The sequence below is a fragment of the Haematobia irritans genome, chromosome 3, assembly GCF_050003625.1.
Source record: "Haematobia irritans isolate KBUSLIRL chromosome 3, ASM5000362v1, whole genome shotgun sequence".
Lineage (NCBI taxonomy): Eukaryota > Metazoa > Arthropoda > Insecta > Diptera > Muscidae > Haematobia > Haematobia irritans.
In genome coordinates, this window is record NC_134399.1 from 14,059,484 (window position 1) to 14,073,302 (window position 13,819).

A 13,819-nucleotide genomic window follows, 5' to 3' on the forward strand; every position below is an offset into this window, starting at 1 on the left:
GTCAAAATTTTATTTATATAGAAAATTTTGGGCATTATTATCGATGGTATAGATTTTGCTCCCATTAGAAATACATGGCAAAACTGTGTTATTGACACGCATATGAAATTTCCGCAAGCAAATTTAATTTGCTTGCCTGCTTTATGACCCAAAAGAAAAAACCTTAGCTATTTTGTTCATCCATTAAAAATTAATAAAACCATTTTTATCAAATTACAAAACTTATATTATTTATTTTAAATAGAATTACACAGGTTGCATTTCAAATTTTTTGTTATGGCTCTATTGAATCTTAGCTGGAATTGATACACAGACAATGTCTTCACCATTTTGATCTTGTAATTCCCATTTGACCATTACATTTACTTTAGGATAAGCTTTCAAAACGGGCAATGTGGCTTGATATTCATATGTTTCACCTTTATCCAATGGACATTTTAAACCACTGTCCACACAAGCATCGGGATTTTGTAAATGGAAAGGCATTTCAACACCCATTACCTTGCCATGGACCACCGTTTTTATAGAAGTGACATCCTCGACTGTATATTTAGGAGAAAGATGAAAAAAAAAAAAAAACAATCAAATAATATATATTTTATTTTAGAGTCTATATAATAATTAAAATTTATGATATTTTTATGGATTAAATTATGTATAGGCTCACTTAGATCCCAGCAAAATTGGGAAGCAATGGAAGAAATCCATCGCTTACTGAAGCGATATAATTATATAAATAAGTTCTGTTTTCATTGTCGGCAGTAGCGTATGCAAGACTCTAAAGTTGGTTAGACAGTGTTCTCTTGATAACTTCCGCTACCCACTTCTGGCGGAAATTTCGTTTTCTTGTCAATGCATTAATATATATATTTGCTAACGAAAATTCAAAATATAAACAATCGATAACAACGTGTTACGGAATTTTCGTTAGTAAGAATAGCAATGTATTTCTTATGGGCAACCGAAATAAATTCATGTGTACCAAGAGGACACTGCCTACTCAACTAAACAGAAAAAATAACCACGAAAATTTTTCTAATTAAAGTCTTAGTTGAATTTTAAAAAATATTAAATTAAGAATTCTATTGATTTTTTTAATTTAAACAAAATTAATTTTTGTATTAATTAATTTCTTAATTGGAACAATTAATTTTTTAATTGATAATATCATTTCTGTGATTGAAGACATTTCAATTAAAAAATTAATTGGTGCAATTAATTTCGTGATTGAATCAGAAAAAAATTGTGTGTACCGATTTTGTGGAAATGGCGGGACAGAATATCTGCATGACCGATTTTGTGGAAATGGCGGGACAGAATATCTGCATGATATTCTCTCTCTCTCTCTCTTTTACGCTAATGCCGCCATATAAAGCAGAACTTATTATATATCGCTTTATTAAGCGCTGGAGTTAGTCTTATTCAGTCCATGCCCAATAGTGGAAATTGCACTATTACCACTGAGTGCTGCCTTATTCCATGTTTAGCTCAATGACAATAATGTGTAATTAAATAAATAAAATAAATTATTCTTCTCAAAAATTCTTTGTCATACTCACCTAATACAAAGTCAATTGTAATGGATACCGTTGAATTCCTCTTTAATATACACTCATTTTTCGTTGTGTCACAATCGGATACAACAACCTTTGTAAATTTACCAATCTTTGAACCTAAAAAATAAAACAAAAAATTAATCATTAATTAAAAAATATTAATAGAATGTATATCATATATGAGTCTAAATAATAAAAACGAATAGGTTTAAATTACGTGACATCTGTGTATAGTCGACAATTAATCAATTACACATTTATTTGTTATTGTATAAATAAAGCGATTAGGCTCATCTCAAACGACAATTAAGAGCATATTCAAAGTGGACGTTTAGAAATTAGCACGTACATTGAATTAGAAGATATTTTCATTAAATCAAGCCCAGTATGTAGGTCAACATGTTATTAAGCTTTCATGTCGATAAGGCTGTTCTATATTGCGATGCTATTCTCAAAAATTTCTACCAATAAAGTCTAGTATATAAATAGTGAAAATTGCGATGCCTACAATAAATAAATAGACAATAATAGACAGTTGTACAAAACTCGAGCGAAAACTCTTGCTTCCACGGGAAAATTTCTTTCCATTGGAGAAATTAAAAAAAAATGTATAACAATTTTGCTGTGGAAGCAAAATGTAAACAATCAGCGTCATATATTTTCCGTAACAAATGTTTCCATTCATATCTTTTGGAAAACAGAAATTTACCCAGAGACGTCTAGCCTTAAACCTGGTAGACAGCTCTTACGAAATGTCCATAAGAAATTTTATATCTATAGAAAATTTTATTTTATTATATAATTTTGCCAAAATCTTATTTCTATAGAAAATTTGGCCAAAATTTTATTTCTATAGAAAATTTTGTCAAAATTTTATTTCTATAGAAAATTTTGTCAAAAATGTATTTTTATAGAAAATTTTGTCAAAATTTTATTTCTATAGAAAATTTTGTCAAAATTTTATTTCTATAGAAAATTTTGTCAAAATTTTATTTCTATAGAAAATTTTGTCAAAATTTTATTTCTATAGAAAATTTTGTTAAAATTTTATTTCTATAGAAAATTTTGTCAAAATTTTATTTCTATAGAAAATTTTGTCAAAATTTTATTTCTATAGAAAATTTTGTCAAAATTTTATTTCTATAGAAAATTTTGTCAAAATTTTATTTCTATAGAAAATGTTGTCAAAATTTTATTTCTATAGAAACTTTTGTCAAAATTTTATTTCTATAGAAAATTTTGTCTAAATTTTATTTCTATAGAAAATTTTGTCAAAATTTTATTTCTATAGAAAATGTTGTCAAAATTTTATTTCTATAGAAACTTTTGTCAAAATTTTATTTCTATAGAAAATTTTGCCAAAATTTTATTTCTATAGAAAATTTTGTCAAAATTTTATTTCTATAGAAAATTTTGTCAAAATTTTATTTCTATAGAAAATTTTGTCCAAATTTTATTTCTATAGAAATTTTTGTCAAAATCTTACGAAATGTCGATAAGAAATACATTACTTGAGATGTTATTACCGATTATTTAAATTTCCATATAAAATATGGCAAAACTGTGTTATTAGCACCGCTAAAGGTGCATACCCGCTTTTAAAGCCAATTCCTATAGGAAAATTGCATTCCGAAGTTTTTCTACAAATAAAAATTATGTATTTTTGTTACCGAAAATAGTGTGAGGAGTTTTTATCGATTTTTTGCACTTTGCTCCCATAAGAAATACATGGCAAAACTGTATTATCCACAAGCAAAAGGAATTTTCGAATGATCTTCATAACTTCTCTATAGAGAAACCTACAATTAATTTTAATTCGCAGCCAAATAATTTTCTTAGACAATCTTTGAATCGCTTGTTATAAATTCGGATTTAGTTGCTATCCCTACTAACGGCCCCTTTGAAAAAAAATCGAAATTTCATTGTGTTCTACAAAGAATGGAGATTTGCACTTGTGATAAGATTAAAAAAAAAAGAATGGGAATTGCATTTTATTGCGTTTTTGTACAGAATTATTGATATATTCGCATTGATTACACTAGTTTACAATGATTTCTACACACAATGGTTGATTTTTCATGAAACATGGAGTGCATGGTGTGTCCACTAACAAATTTCTTTGGGCAGCAGATTAGCGGCATTAAAATGAAATTTCGAACATAGACCGGGATTAAGAAACGGATGGTAATACTCGTATTGCTTTACTGGTATTTGATGCAAACATCAACAGTAGTGAAAATTTCATTAAAGGCTCACATTAAGCTTTATAGAACAAAAACTTCAAAATCGATAAGAGCTTTTAATAGAGCTGCGTCCCGGGCTTATGAAAACTATGTCTAGTTTTGTAAATTAAAATTCCGTGTGACGTTGTTATTGATTGCTTACATTTTATTCATTCTTATGTGCAGTAAAAATTTTTGCTAAAGGCTTATATAGAAATTTTAATAGAGTTACGCCCCGGGCTTATGAAATGTATAGTACAAATTTCTATGATTTTTTTATGAGTAGTAAAAATTTCGTTAAAGTCTCAAATTAGGCTTTATGGAACAAAAACTTCACAGTCGATAACATCATTTCAAAATTTCGCTAAAGTCTCAAATTTGGCTTTATGGAACAAAAACTTCACAGTCGATAACATAACCCTAATAATTCTTATGGGTAGTAGAAATTTTAATAAGACGGCATCTCCGGGCTTATGAAGCTGATTGTCTGTTTTTTTTGTAAATGAAAATTCCTTGCGACGTTGTTATCGATTGTTTACATATTCCCATAGGAAATACACGAGAATCCGTATTATCGGCATCATTGGTTCTAAATTTGATGCCTTACCTCGCTAAAGGCTCAAATTTGGCATTATGGAACAAAAACTTCACAGTCGACAACATCCTAACAATTCTTAGTAGAAATTATGATAAAGAGGCATCTCCGGGCTTGTCTGTTTTTGTAAATGGAAATTCCTTGCTATGTTTTTATAGACACATATTCCCATAAGAAATATGCGATAATCCGTATTATCGACATTATTGGTTCTAAATTTGATGACTTGTCTCGCTAAAGGCTCACAATTATTATGGGTAGTAGAAATTTTGATAAAGCGGCATCCCCGGACTTAAGAAGCGGATTGTCTTGTCTTGATTGTTTACATATTCCCAAAAGAAATTATTGGTTCTAATTCTAATATTTAAATCGAATACAGCTTGTATTGAATTAACATCGACAAAACTAGGTGGGGAAATTATAATAAAAAACTAAGAAACACCACATCATGTCCATAAAAATGATATTAATTTTCTTTATTGAGCCAGATATTATCTCAAAATAAAGACCGATTATTTCTTTTCATATATATTTACCGCAGTCCGTGAATATTAAAGCATCCACCGAAGAAAGGAAAATTCCAGCCAATATTGTTAAAATCACAAATTGATTCATTATTATATTAATTTATTTTGCTTATAGATGTTTAAGTCGAACAGTGTTTTACAATGTGTAACCGCTAAATGCACAATTTTTCTGATTTGGTACTTCTCCGTTACGTTTTGTCAACACAGCACGAATGTTAATATTTGAATGAAACGAAGTAGAATCGTTTGCTGTTTGGTCGGTGCTCACAAATTCAAACTCAATGCAAATTAGTTAATGTCGACTACAATAACAACATGTTCGGCTTGTCTTAATTAAATAAATACACTTGTACTGTGGACGATAATGATGGATGTATACGATGGATGATGATGCTTCTCTTTGTTTGCGATAGTTTGAGCGAGATGGAGAAATGTATGCTATACTCTTCGCCCTTGTCCCTGTGTGTTGTACGTGGGTAGGTGGTGACAACGGTATGCATTTCCGTTTTATTCAATTAATTTTTCACTAGCATTACAAACTTATGTACATAAATGGAGGGATATACGTCAGTACTTATTCATTGTATGGCTTTATAATACAATTATGTACATAGTTTATTTTTGTTTTTGAATGGGTATCAAAATACAGCTTGTGACTCAAACGAAAAATCCTTATCAATATTCTCACAGTGTCCGATGATAAGTTTATATAGAAGTCAATTCTTTATTATTGTTTACATTTTTTTTGATAAACGCATACACTGCAAAATATCTTGACAAACACAACCATAATGGCTGTCGATATTCGAGCATACCCTACAAACATTTTCCTTCGTAAATGGGAATTATTTATGAAGAAAGCAAAAAAAAAATGGAAGTTGTTCCACAAACATTTCTTTTAAAGCCCTTTGTTTAGAAAATATGAAGAAAAAAGTTTTTCTTTAAAAATTTAATTTTTTTTTAGTATTTGGATGGAATTTTCAATTTTTTGGGAGTGATTACGAATTAACCTCATTTTCGCTCTAGGACGCTTCGTTTTTGCTCTAGAACGTTTACTTTAGAATTACTTTAGATATGAGCAAATTTTTTTTAGGGTGGTCACGAATTAACCTCTTTTTCGCTCTATGACATAGTCGCTCTTTAATTATTTCTAGCCTCATATAAACACGTCTCCAGATTTAATTTCAGGAGGCTCTTGGAGGAGCAAATTTCATCCGATTCGGTTGCAATATGGCCCGTGCCGTTACCTATGCCCTATAACAACCATGCAAAAATTGATCCATACTGACAACTGTGCCATAACAAATGTAATTTGATTGTGGATGAGAGTCTTTAGTAGAACTTTGTTAACAATCCATGATGGAGGGTATTTAAAGTCAAAACAAACAAAATAAACATTTTCAATTTTTGCATTGGATCATTCCCCATCAGGTTATAATAAAATTTGCAACAAGAAGATATAATTTGATTTTGCACCCAGAAAAAAGTGACCCCTTCTTTAAGTTAAAATGAACTCCTGGTGAAGAAAATTGAACTTCGTATAGCGCCAAAGACATTTTTATTTGTTTGAACGTTGTGATTTTCGTAGAAATTAGGTAGAATGCATTCCATATATTAGTTAAAATTTTCCTATATTTATGTACCACTATACTACAGAATTAAAAAAATTAACTGGATTGAATTCATATATGGAATGATTTTATTGAACTTTTTTCACTCATTTGGACAAATCTTACATATTTGTGGTAAACCTTTTACTTCAAAATTAAAACTGCTTACCTTCGTTTTTAAATACAGTTTTATTTTTTTATATGGACATTTTTTCTTCAATAAAAGACATGCTTTATTAATATGTTAAATATATTTATTAAGAATTAACAGCATCGACTGGCCTTGAAATATTAGTTTATTATTCCACTATTTCCAATGTCCATGTAAAGTTACCAACTGTAAAACGTAATGATTTTCTTCTTCTTGTTCCTTTCACTTTTAATAAGATGCTGCGTAACGAGTTTGTCCTCCTTTTACAATTTCAATACCTACAAATATAACAAATCATAAACCATGTATTTTTCACAAAAGGTTAGCGTCACTGTATGAATGTTACCTGATAATTGAAGATTCCAAAACGAAGACGAATGGGGGGGTTGTTATTCTACATTGATAGACTTATTGTTTGTTATTTATGTTCAATAATTTTTCTCACTAATTTAAAATAACAAATATTTTATTTGTTATTTATTATATTATTTTACTATATTATTTTTTAACAATCTCTCCGTATACCATAACAACGCGATTCCAACTAAAAAACAACCCACGCGCAAACATATCGGTTGCATCGATGACAGGTATCGATTACAGGTAGGTAAAAGAAATATAGGAAAATTTCCTATATTCTTAGGTTAGGTTAGGTTAGGTTAAAGTGGCAGCCCGATTAAGATTCAGGCTCACTTAGACTATTCAGTCCATTGTGATACCACATTAACTAAAAGTACCTATTACATATGGGCACTTCTAGTTTTAACCGCTGAACCTTCTTGATTATTTTTCTTTGTTGAACCAACCAGATTGTTCCAAAAATATTAGCAGACTGCTTAAATTAACGTTTTCCAGATCCGCCAGTAATCTGAAGCTATATGCTCCTAAAAGTTGCTTGCGCTTTACACAAAATGCAGGACACTCACACAAGAGGTGTTTAATTGATTCTTTTTCCTCCGCATCATGACAGCTCATACAATAGTCATTATACTTCGCGCCAATAGTTTTTGCAAAATCTCCTATCAGGCAGCGACCCGTTATAGCAGATATCAGGAGTGATACCTGACGTCTCGAGAACATTAGCATATCTAGTGTGCGGTTTAAGTTGAAATGGGGCCATATTTGCTTGGTGTCGTTACAACCCTTGCAATTCTCCCATCGAACATTTGCCATCATAACAGCCTTCTCACGCAGCATGAGCTTGCAGGTAGCTAGGGGCATACCAACAAATTCTAGTTCCCCTGGAATATGTAAGGTAGTCCCTAGCCTTGCCAACTCATCCGCTTCGCAGTTCCCCGGAATGTTCCTATGGCCAGGCACCCATATTAGGTGAATATTGTACTGCTCAGCCATCTCATTGAGAGATTTGCGGCAATCGATGGCCGTTTTCGAGTTGAGGAACACAGAGTCCAAGGATTTTATTGCAGGTTGACTGTCTGAGTATATATTAATGCCCACATTTTTTGGAACATTACTTCTCAGCCAATTCGCCACCTCTCTTATTGCTAATATTTCAGCCTGAAAAACACTACAGTGATTAGGTAATCTTTTCGCTATTTGAAGTTCCAGATCATTAGAATATACTCCGAAACCCACTTGTCCATCCAATTTGGAGCCATCAGTGTAGAAATCTATATATTCTTTATTCCCCGGGGTATGTGTGCACCACGCCTCACTGTTGGGGATTAGAGTCTCAAACTTTTTGTCGAAAAGTGGACTCGCCAAAGTGTAATCCACTACGTTAGGCACATCTGACATTATTTTGAGGACAGAACTGTGACCGTAACCATTTTCCGACCACAGCGATAGTTCGCGCAACCGCACAGCCGTTGTTGCAGCTGACTGTTTGGCCAAAATGTCTAAAGGCAATAGATGCATCATGACATTAAGGGAATTTGTTCCTGTCTTGCTGAATGCGCCTGAAATACACAAACACGCCATACGCTGAACTTTATCTAAACCAGTCGGTTTCTGAAGTGCCGGCCACCAGACTACAACACCATATAGCATTATAGGTCTAACCACTGCCGTGTATAGCCAATGCACAATTTTTGGTTTTAGTCCCCACTTTTTTCCTATTGCCTTTTTGCACGAGTACAAAGCTACAGTTGCCTTCCTCGCCCTTTCTTCAATATTAAGCTTAAAGTTCAGCTTCCTGTCCAAAATAACGCCAAGGTATTTTGCACAATCACCAAAGGGAATTTCAATACCCCCTAAGGAAATAGGCCTAACCGTGGGAGTTTTGCGATCTTTGCAGTACATGACTAATTCTGTCTTTGCAGGATTTACCCCAAGACCATTGTCTTTCGCCCATTGTTCAGTCATCCGGAGGGCCCTCTGAATAATATCTCTGATTGTGGATGGGAATTTTCCCCTGACTGCCAGAGCTACATCATCTGCGTATGCCACCACTTTTATCCTTTCTTTTTCTAGAGTAACCAGAAGGCTATTTATAGCAACATTCCAAAGAAGAGGTGATAGAACTCCTCCTTGGGGAGTGCCTCTGTTCACATACTTTTGTATGTTTGCTTGTCCTAGTGTGGCTGAAATACGTCTCTTCATTAGCAGTTCGTCTAACAGCCTGAGTATACATGGATCAACATTCAGAGCTGTCAGTCCATTTAATATCGAGCTCGGATGGACATTATTGAACGCCCCTTCGATGTCTAGAAACGCCACGATTGTGTATTCATTGACAGATAGTGAGCTTTCAATAAAGCTGACTAGTTCATGTAGTGCGGTCTCAGTAGACCTGCCCTTCGAGTATGCATGCTGTCGTTTCGAGAACAAACTTGAATCGATGCTAGTTCTAAGATAAATATCTATCATCCTCTCCAGAGTCTTAAGTAGGAATGAGGATAAGCTGATTGGTCGGAAATCCTTCGCACTCGAGTGAGAGGCTTTTCCCGCTTTAGGTATGAAAACGACTTTTGTTTCCCTCCACTTTCCTGGGATATATGATAAGTTGATACATCCTTTATATATCACCGACAACCAGGGGATAATTTTGTCAGTTACAGCTTGTAACTCCGCCGGAGTAATTCCATCAGGTCCAGGGGATTTGAATGGTCCAAAGCTATTTAGCGCCCATCTTATTCTAGTTTCCGATACAATGTCCTCGACAGGAAACGACCGCTGAGCAACTGTGGCACCGCCAGTACATGGTTCAACCGTCTGATTTCCAGGAAAATGTGTGTCCAATAGTACCTCCAGCGTCTCCTCACTGGACGTTGTCCAATTGCCCTCCGATGTTTTAATGAAACCTGGAGCGGAGTTGGTGGATGCTAGAACCTTCCGTAGTCTGGAAGCCTCGGACGTATTCTCAATACTGCTGCAGTAAGCATTCCAAGAGTTATGCTGAGCCTTTCTCAGTTCTCGCTTGTATCCTCTCAGATTCTTCTTGTAAGCGTCCCAGTCCTCAGGGGCTCTGGTGGACTTTGCCTTGTTAAAGAGCTTCCTGCAGGATTTCCTCATATTACTTATTTCCGTAGACCACCATGGTGGTCGATGTTTCCCCCTTGGCTTTCCTCTAGGGCATGCAGCTTTCAGTGAGATGTTGAAGGGCTTAGTAATCCGCTCCACTGCGTGTTCGATATCTTGCACATTTCTCATATTTGTCTCTGTTATTTCCGGTATCATCATATTGAACGATTCCCTATACCTATTCCAGTCAGCTTTCCTAACATTTGGCGGAAATATGATCTTGGTGATATGAACATCAAATTTGAAACTGATGTAGCGATGATCTGAGAAGCTGTGTTCACTTAAAACCTGCCACTCAGATATCATTTCATTCAGTTCTTGCGAGGCCAAGGTGATGTCCAAAACCTCTTGCCTGTTTTTAGTGACAAAGGTTGGGACATCTCCCTTGTTGCAAACTACCAGATTAGTACGCAAAATAAACTCTATTAGCGACTCTCCCCTTGCATTAGTATCACTACTTCCCCATATACTATGATGTGCATTCGCATCGCATCCCATAATGAGTTTCGTCTTTGTTTTCAGTGACTCCTCCACTAAGGTCTTAACGGCATATGGAGGCATCTCCCTGTCATGTCCCATGTAGACCGAAGATACCCAATATTTGCATTTGGCTATTTCTAAACTTGCAACGACAGTGTCTGTATTGCACATTGAAGGAAGCAGAAACAAGTTGAGCTCGTTTTTAGCAATTATACAGGCTCGATTTACATCATTACCAGTATACTGCAATAGTTTGAACCCCGGAGTACTTAATTCACATATTTTGTTTCTATAAACATATGGTTCTTGAATAAGAACTATGTCTATGTCCCCTTTCATCAGGAGAACTTTTAAGGCAGCACATGCAGCCTTACAATGATGAAGATTTATCTGGAGGATCCGTAGGACCATCGAGATTTTCAACAACCGTCACATCAGCCGTTTCAATCGAGTCATCAAGAATGTCCTCTTCAGAGATATCGGTGACTCTCGCAATAACCATAGGTTCAACTTTGGTGAGTTCTGAGGCAGTAGAAGCCTCCTCACGCATACGGTATCTATCCATGTCTTCAATTGTCTTGGTATCCCCCTCGACTTCGCAAGAGGATCCGCTTACTTCTGATTCAGACAGAGGCTTGTCCATTTCTGAATCCTTTAGCTGATCGTTTTTATACACCTTCATTTGGATATAATGAAAGCCATAACATACACGGCCCTGGGACTTTGCTAGATGTGGCAAAGACTGAGTGTTCAATATAAACACTGCATGCCGTCTTGGCCCATCCACTTCATCCAAACGGCCAACCTTCCAATCAGCTGTTGGAAGATCTGGATTGCATTGTTTCAGTCTATTTAAAATAGATTCAGGGTCAGGAGGGTTTGCAGGTATCCACGCATGTGCTCTTGGTCTAGCCGGTATGTCTTTCTTCTCGACTAACTCTAGAGCAGCTCCTTCCCAAACTTCACCAATTAGTATCAGAGCAGCTTTAAAACATTCTATAGACCTCTGGTCCTCAAATGCGACTAGCTTAAATCGTCCTTGATACCAACCAGCCTCTTGGTGTCGAGGATCTGGGCCGGGAAACTTTTCCAGCACCTGTGAGTAGACGCCAGACAAAGCATTCTCAATTTCCCCCCATTTTTGCTTTGGAACCATACCGTCCAATGCTCCTTTATTTATGATAGCCATCACAAGGCTGTCTTTAGCAACTGAGGCAAACGATCGTTGATCCCTTTTGGAGGATGGCAGCTCATCCGGTGATCGTTCCCTTTTTCCAGCCTCAAGAATTCCTTGAGCCCATTTTAAGGAATCGCTTTGTTTAGCCGACAACGTGCTTGGGTCGACTGATCCTAATTTCTTTAGGATAAACAAAGCATTTCTGCGTTCTTTGAATCTCTTTCGTGAGGGATTACCTCCTTTTGATGCCGTTACCTTGGAAAAGGTCCGACTTGTCAAATTGTCGCCACCTGTCGACCCGTCTACAGGTCGACTAATTGGGCCTAACTCTTGGTCATTGCCCAAATTTATAACTCCAGTCGATTCCCGTCCACTGGGCCCTGAAGTTAGCAACCCAGTGGATGTCTTTGAATTTCTCTGCATGGTGGCCTAATATCCCACCACACTTGAAATTCGTAGTAGGTACTTATTACGATGATTTTATCCGCTATTAAAAAACACGTCCGTTCCGTTCGACGGTTGAAATAATCTCCTATATTCTTACAAGTGTGTTTCCTTAAGTTTTGAAAGTATTGAATACTTCTTAGTACGAATGAACTAAAATATTTTTCTATGTCAAGTGTTATTCGTGTGTATGATAAGCTTTCTATAATAAAGGATGTCAGTGTTATCGTTTTATAAGAAATTTTACTAAATTTGAGGAAAGTTGGTTTTAGTTCGGGTTTCGTTTATTTTTACGAATGCTTTGTTATCAGTGAATAAAATTTTCTTCTTCAGTAGTAAATTCTTATACCCAGCGAAGAAAACAGTATTAGTAAAATTCCATGCCTTATTCTAGTTAATGAACTATTCCTAACTGCTTTCAATTTAGGATTTTTTTTACTGAAACAAGTAAATTTTATTATTTCACACACAAATTTAACTTAATGGAAATAAAATGGCTAAACTAAATTGATGAACATTTTTTCCTTTAGTTTCGAAGGCACTTTTTTCTGGGTGTGTTTTTTGCAGATTTAGTTTTAATTTTACACCTTTAAGGTATTAAGTTCGAGTTTAAGGTGGGTATTAAGTTCGACTTTTTTCACTAAAGTGAAAACTAAAACAGTAAAAAAAGGCCTAAAATTATACATATTTGTTGCAGATTTTATTATAACTTGATGGGGAATAGCCCAAAGCAAGTTTTCAAAAAGTTTGTATTCCTTAAAAAGTATTATTAGAGAAAAGTAATCGTGAAAAAATGGCGATTTTAGCGGCTAAACTCGAACTTAATACTCACCTTTAGCCGCTAAAATCGCTAAAGTGAAAACTAAATCAGTAAAAAAGGCATAAAATTATACACATTTGTTGCAAATTATATTATAACTTTATGGGGAATAGCCTAAAGCAAATTTTCACAAAGTTTGTATTCCTTAAAATGGATTATTAAAGAAAAGTAATCGTGAAAAAATTACGTTTTTAGCAGCTAAAGGTGGGTATTAAGTTCGCGTTTAGCCGCTAAAATCGTCATTTTTTCACGATTACTTTTCTTTAGTAATCCATTTTAAGGAATACAAACTTTGTGAAAATTTGCTTTGGGATATTCCCCATCAAGTTATAATGAAATCTGCAACAAATATGTATAATTTTTTTGTTTTTTTTTTACTGATTTAGTTTTCACTTTAGTGAAATTTAGCGGCTAAACTCGAACTTAATACCCACCTTTAGCTGCTAAACTCGAACTTAATATCCACCCTAATGTGTAAATGTAGTAGAGCTCGACCGAAGCGGCTTTTTTTGCCGAAGCCGATGTTTCGAAAAAAGCAATAATCGACCGAAGACGAGGCCGATTATTTTCCTCAGATTTTTAATCAACGAAATTTGGTGTGTTTTAGTGCAATATCAGCATTTTTTTTTTCAACAAAGGCATAAAAACAATAATAAAAAGTAATTCAGTCCATAATATACTTTTAGAACTAACAGACTTTATAATATTCAAAATTCAATAGTTTCATATTATAATAAAAAAAAACTATAATATT

General features: G+C 34.4%; 1 protein-coding gene across 1 annotated transcript; it reads right to left on the minus strand.

Annotated features, from left to right (window-relative positions):
- Positions 1–202: 202 nt before the first annotated feature.
- Positions 203–5,168, minus strand: Npc2a (Niemann-Pick type C-2a). Its single transcript, XM_075300100.1, has 3 exons — positions 4,910–5,168; positions 1,560–1,673; positions 203–542 (listed from the first exon to the last, which is right to left on the minus strand). The coding sequence occupies exons 1-3, from the start codon at positions 4,986–4,988 to the stop codon at positions 283–285; spliced, it is 453 nt and encodes a 150-aa protein (XP_075156215.1). The 5' UTR covers positions 4,989–5,168; the 3' UTR covers positions 203–282.
- Between the last annotated feature and the right edge of the window lie 8,651 nt (positions 5,169–13,819).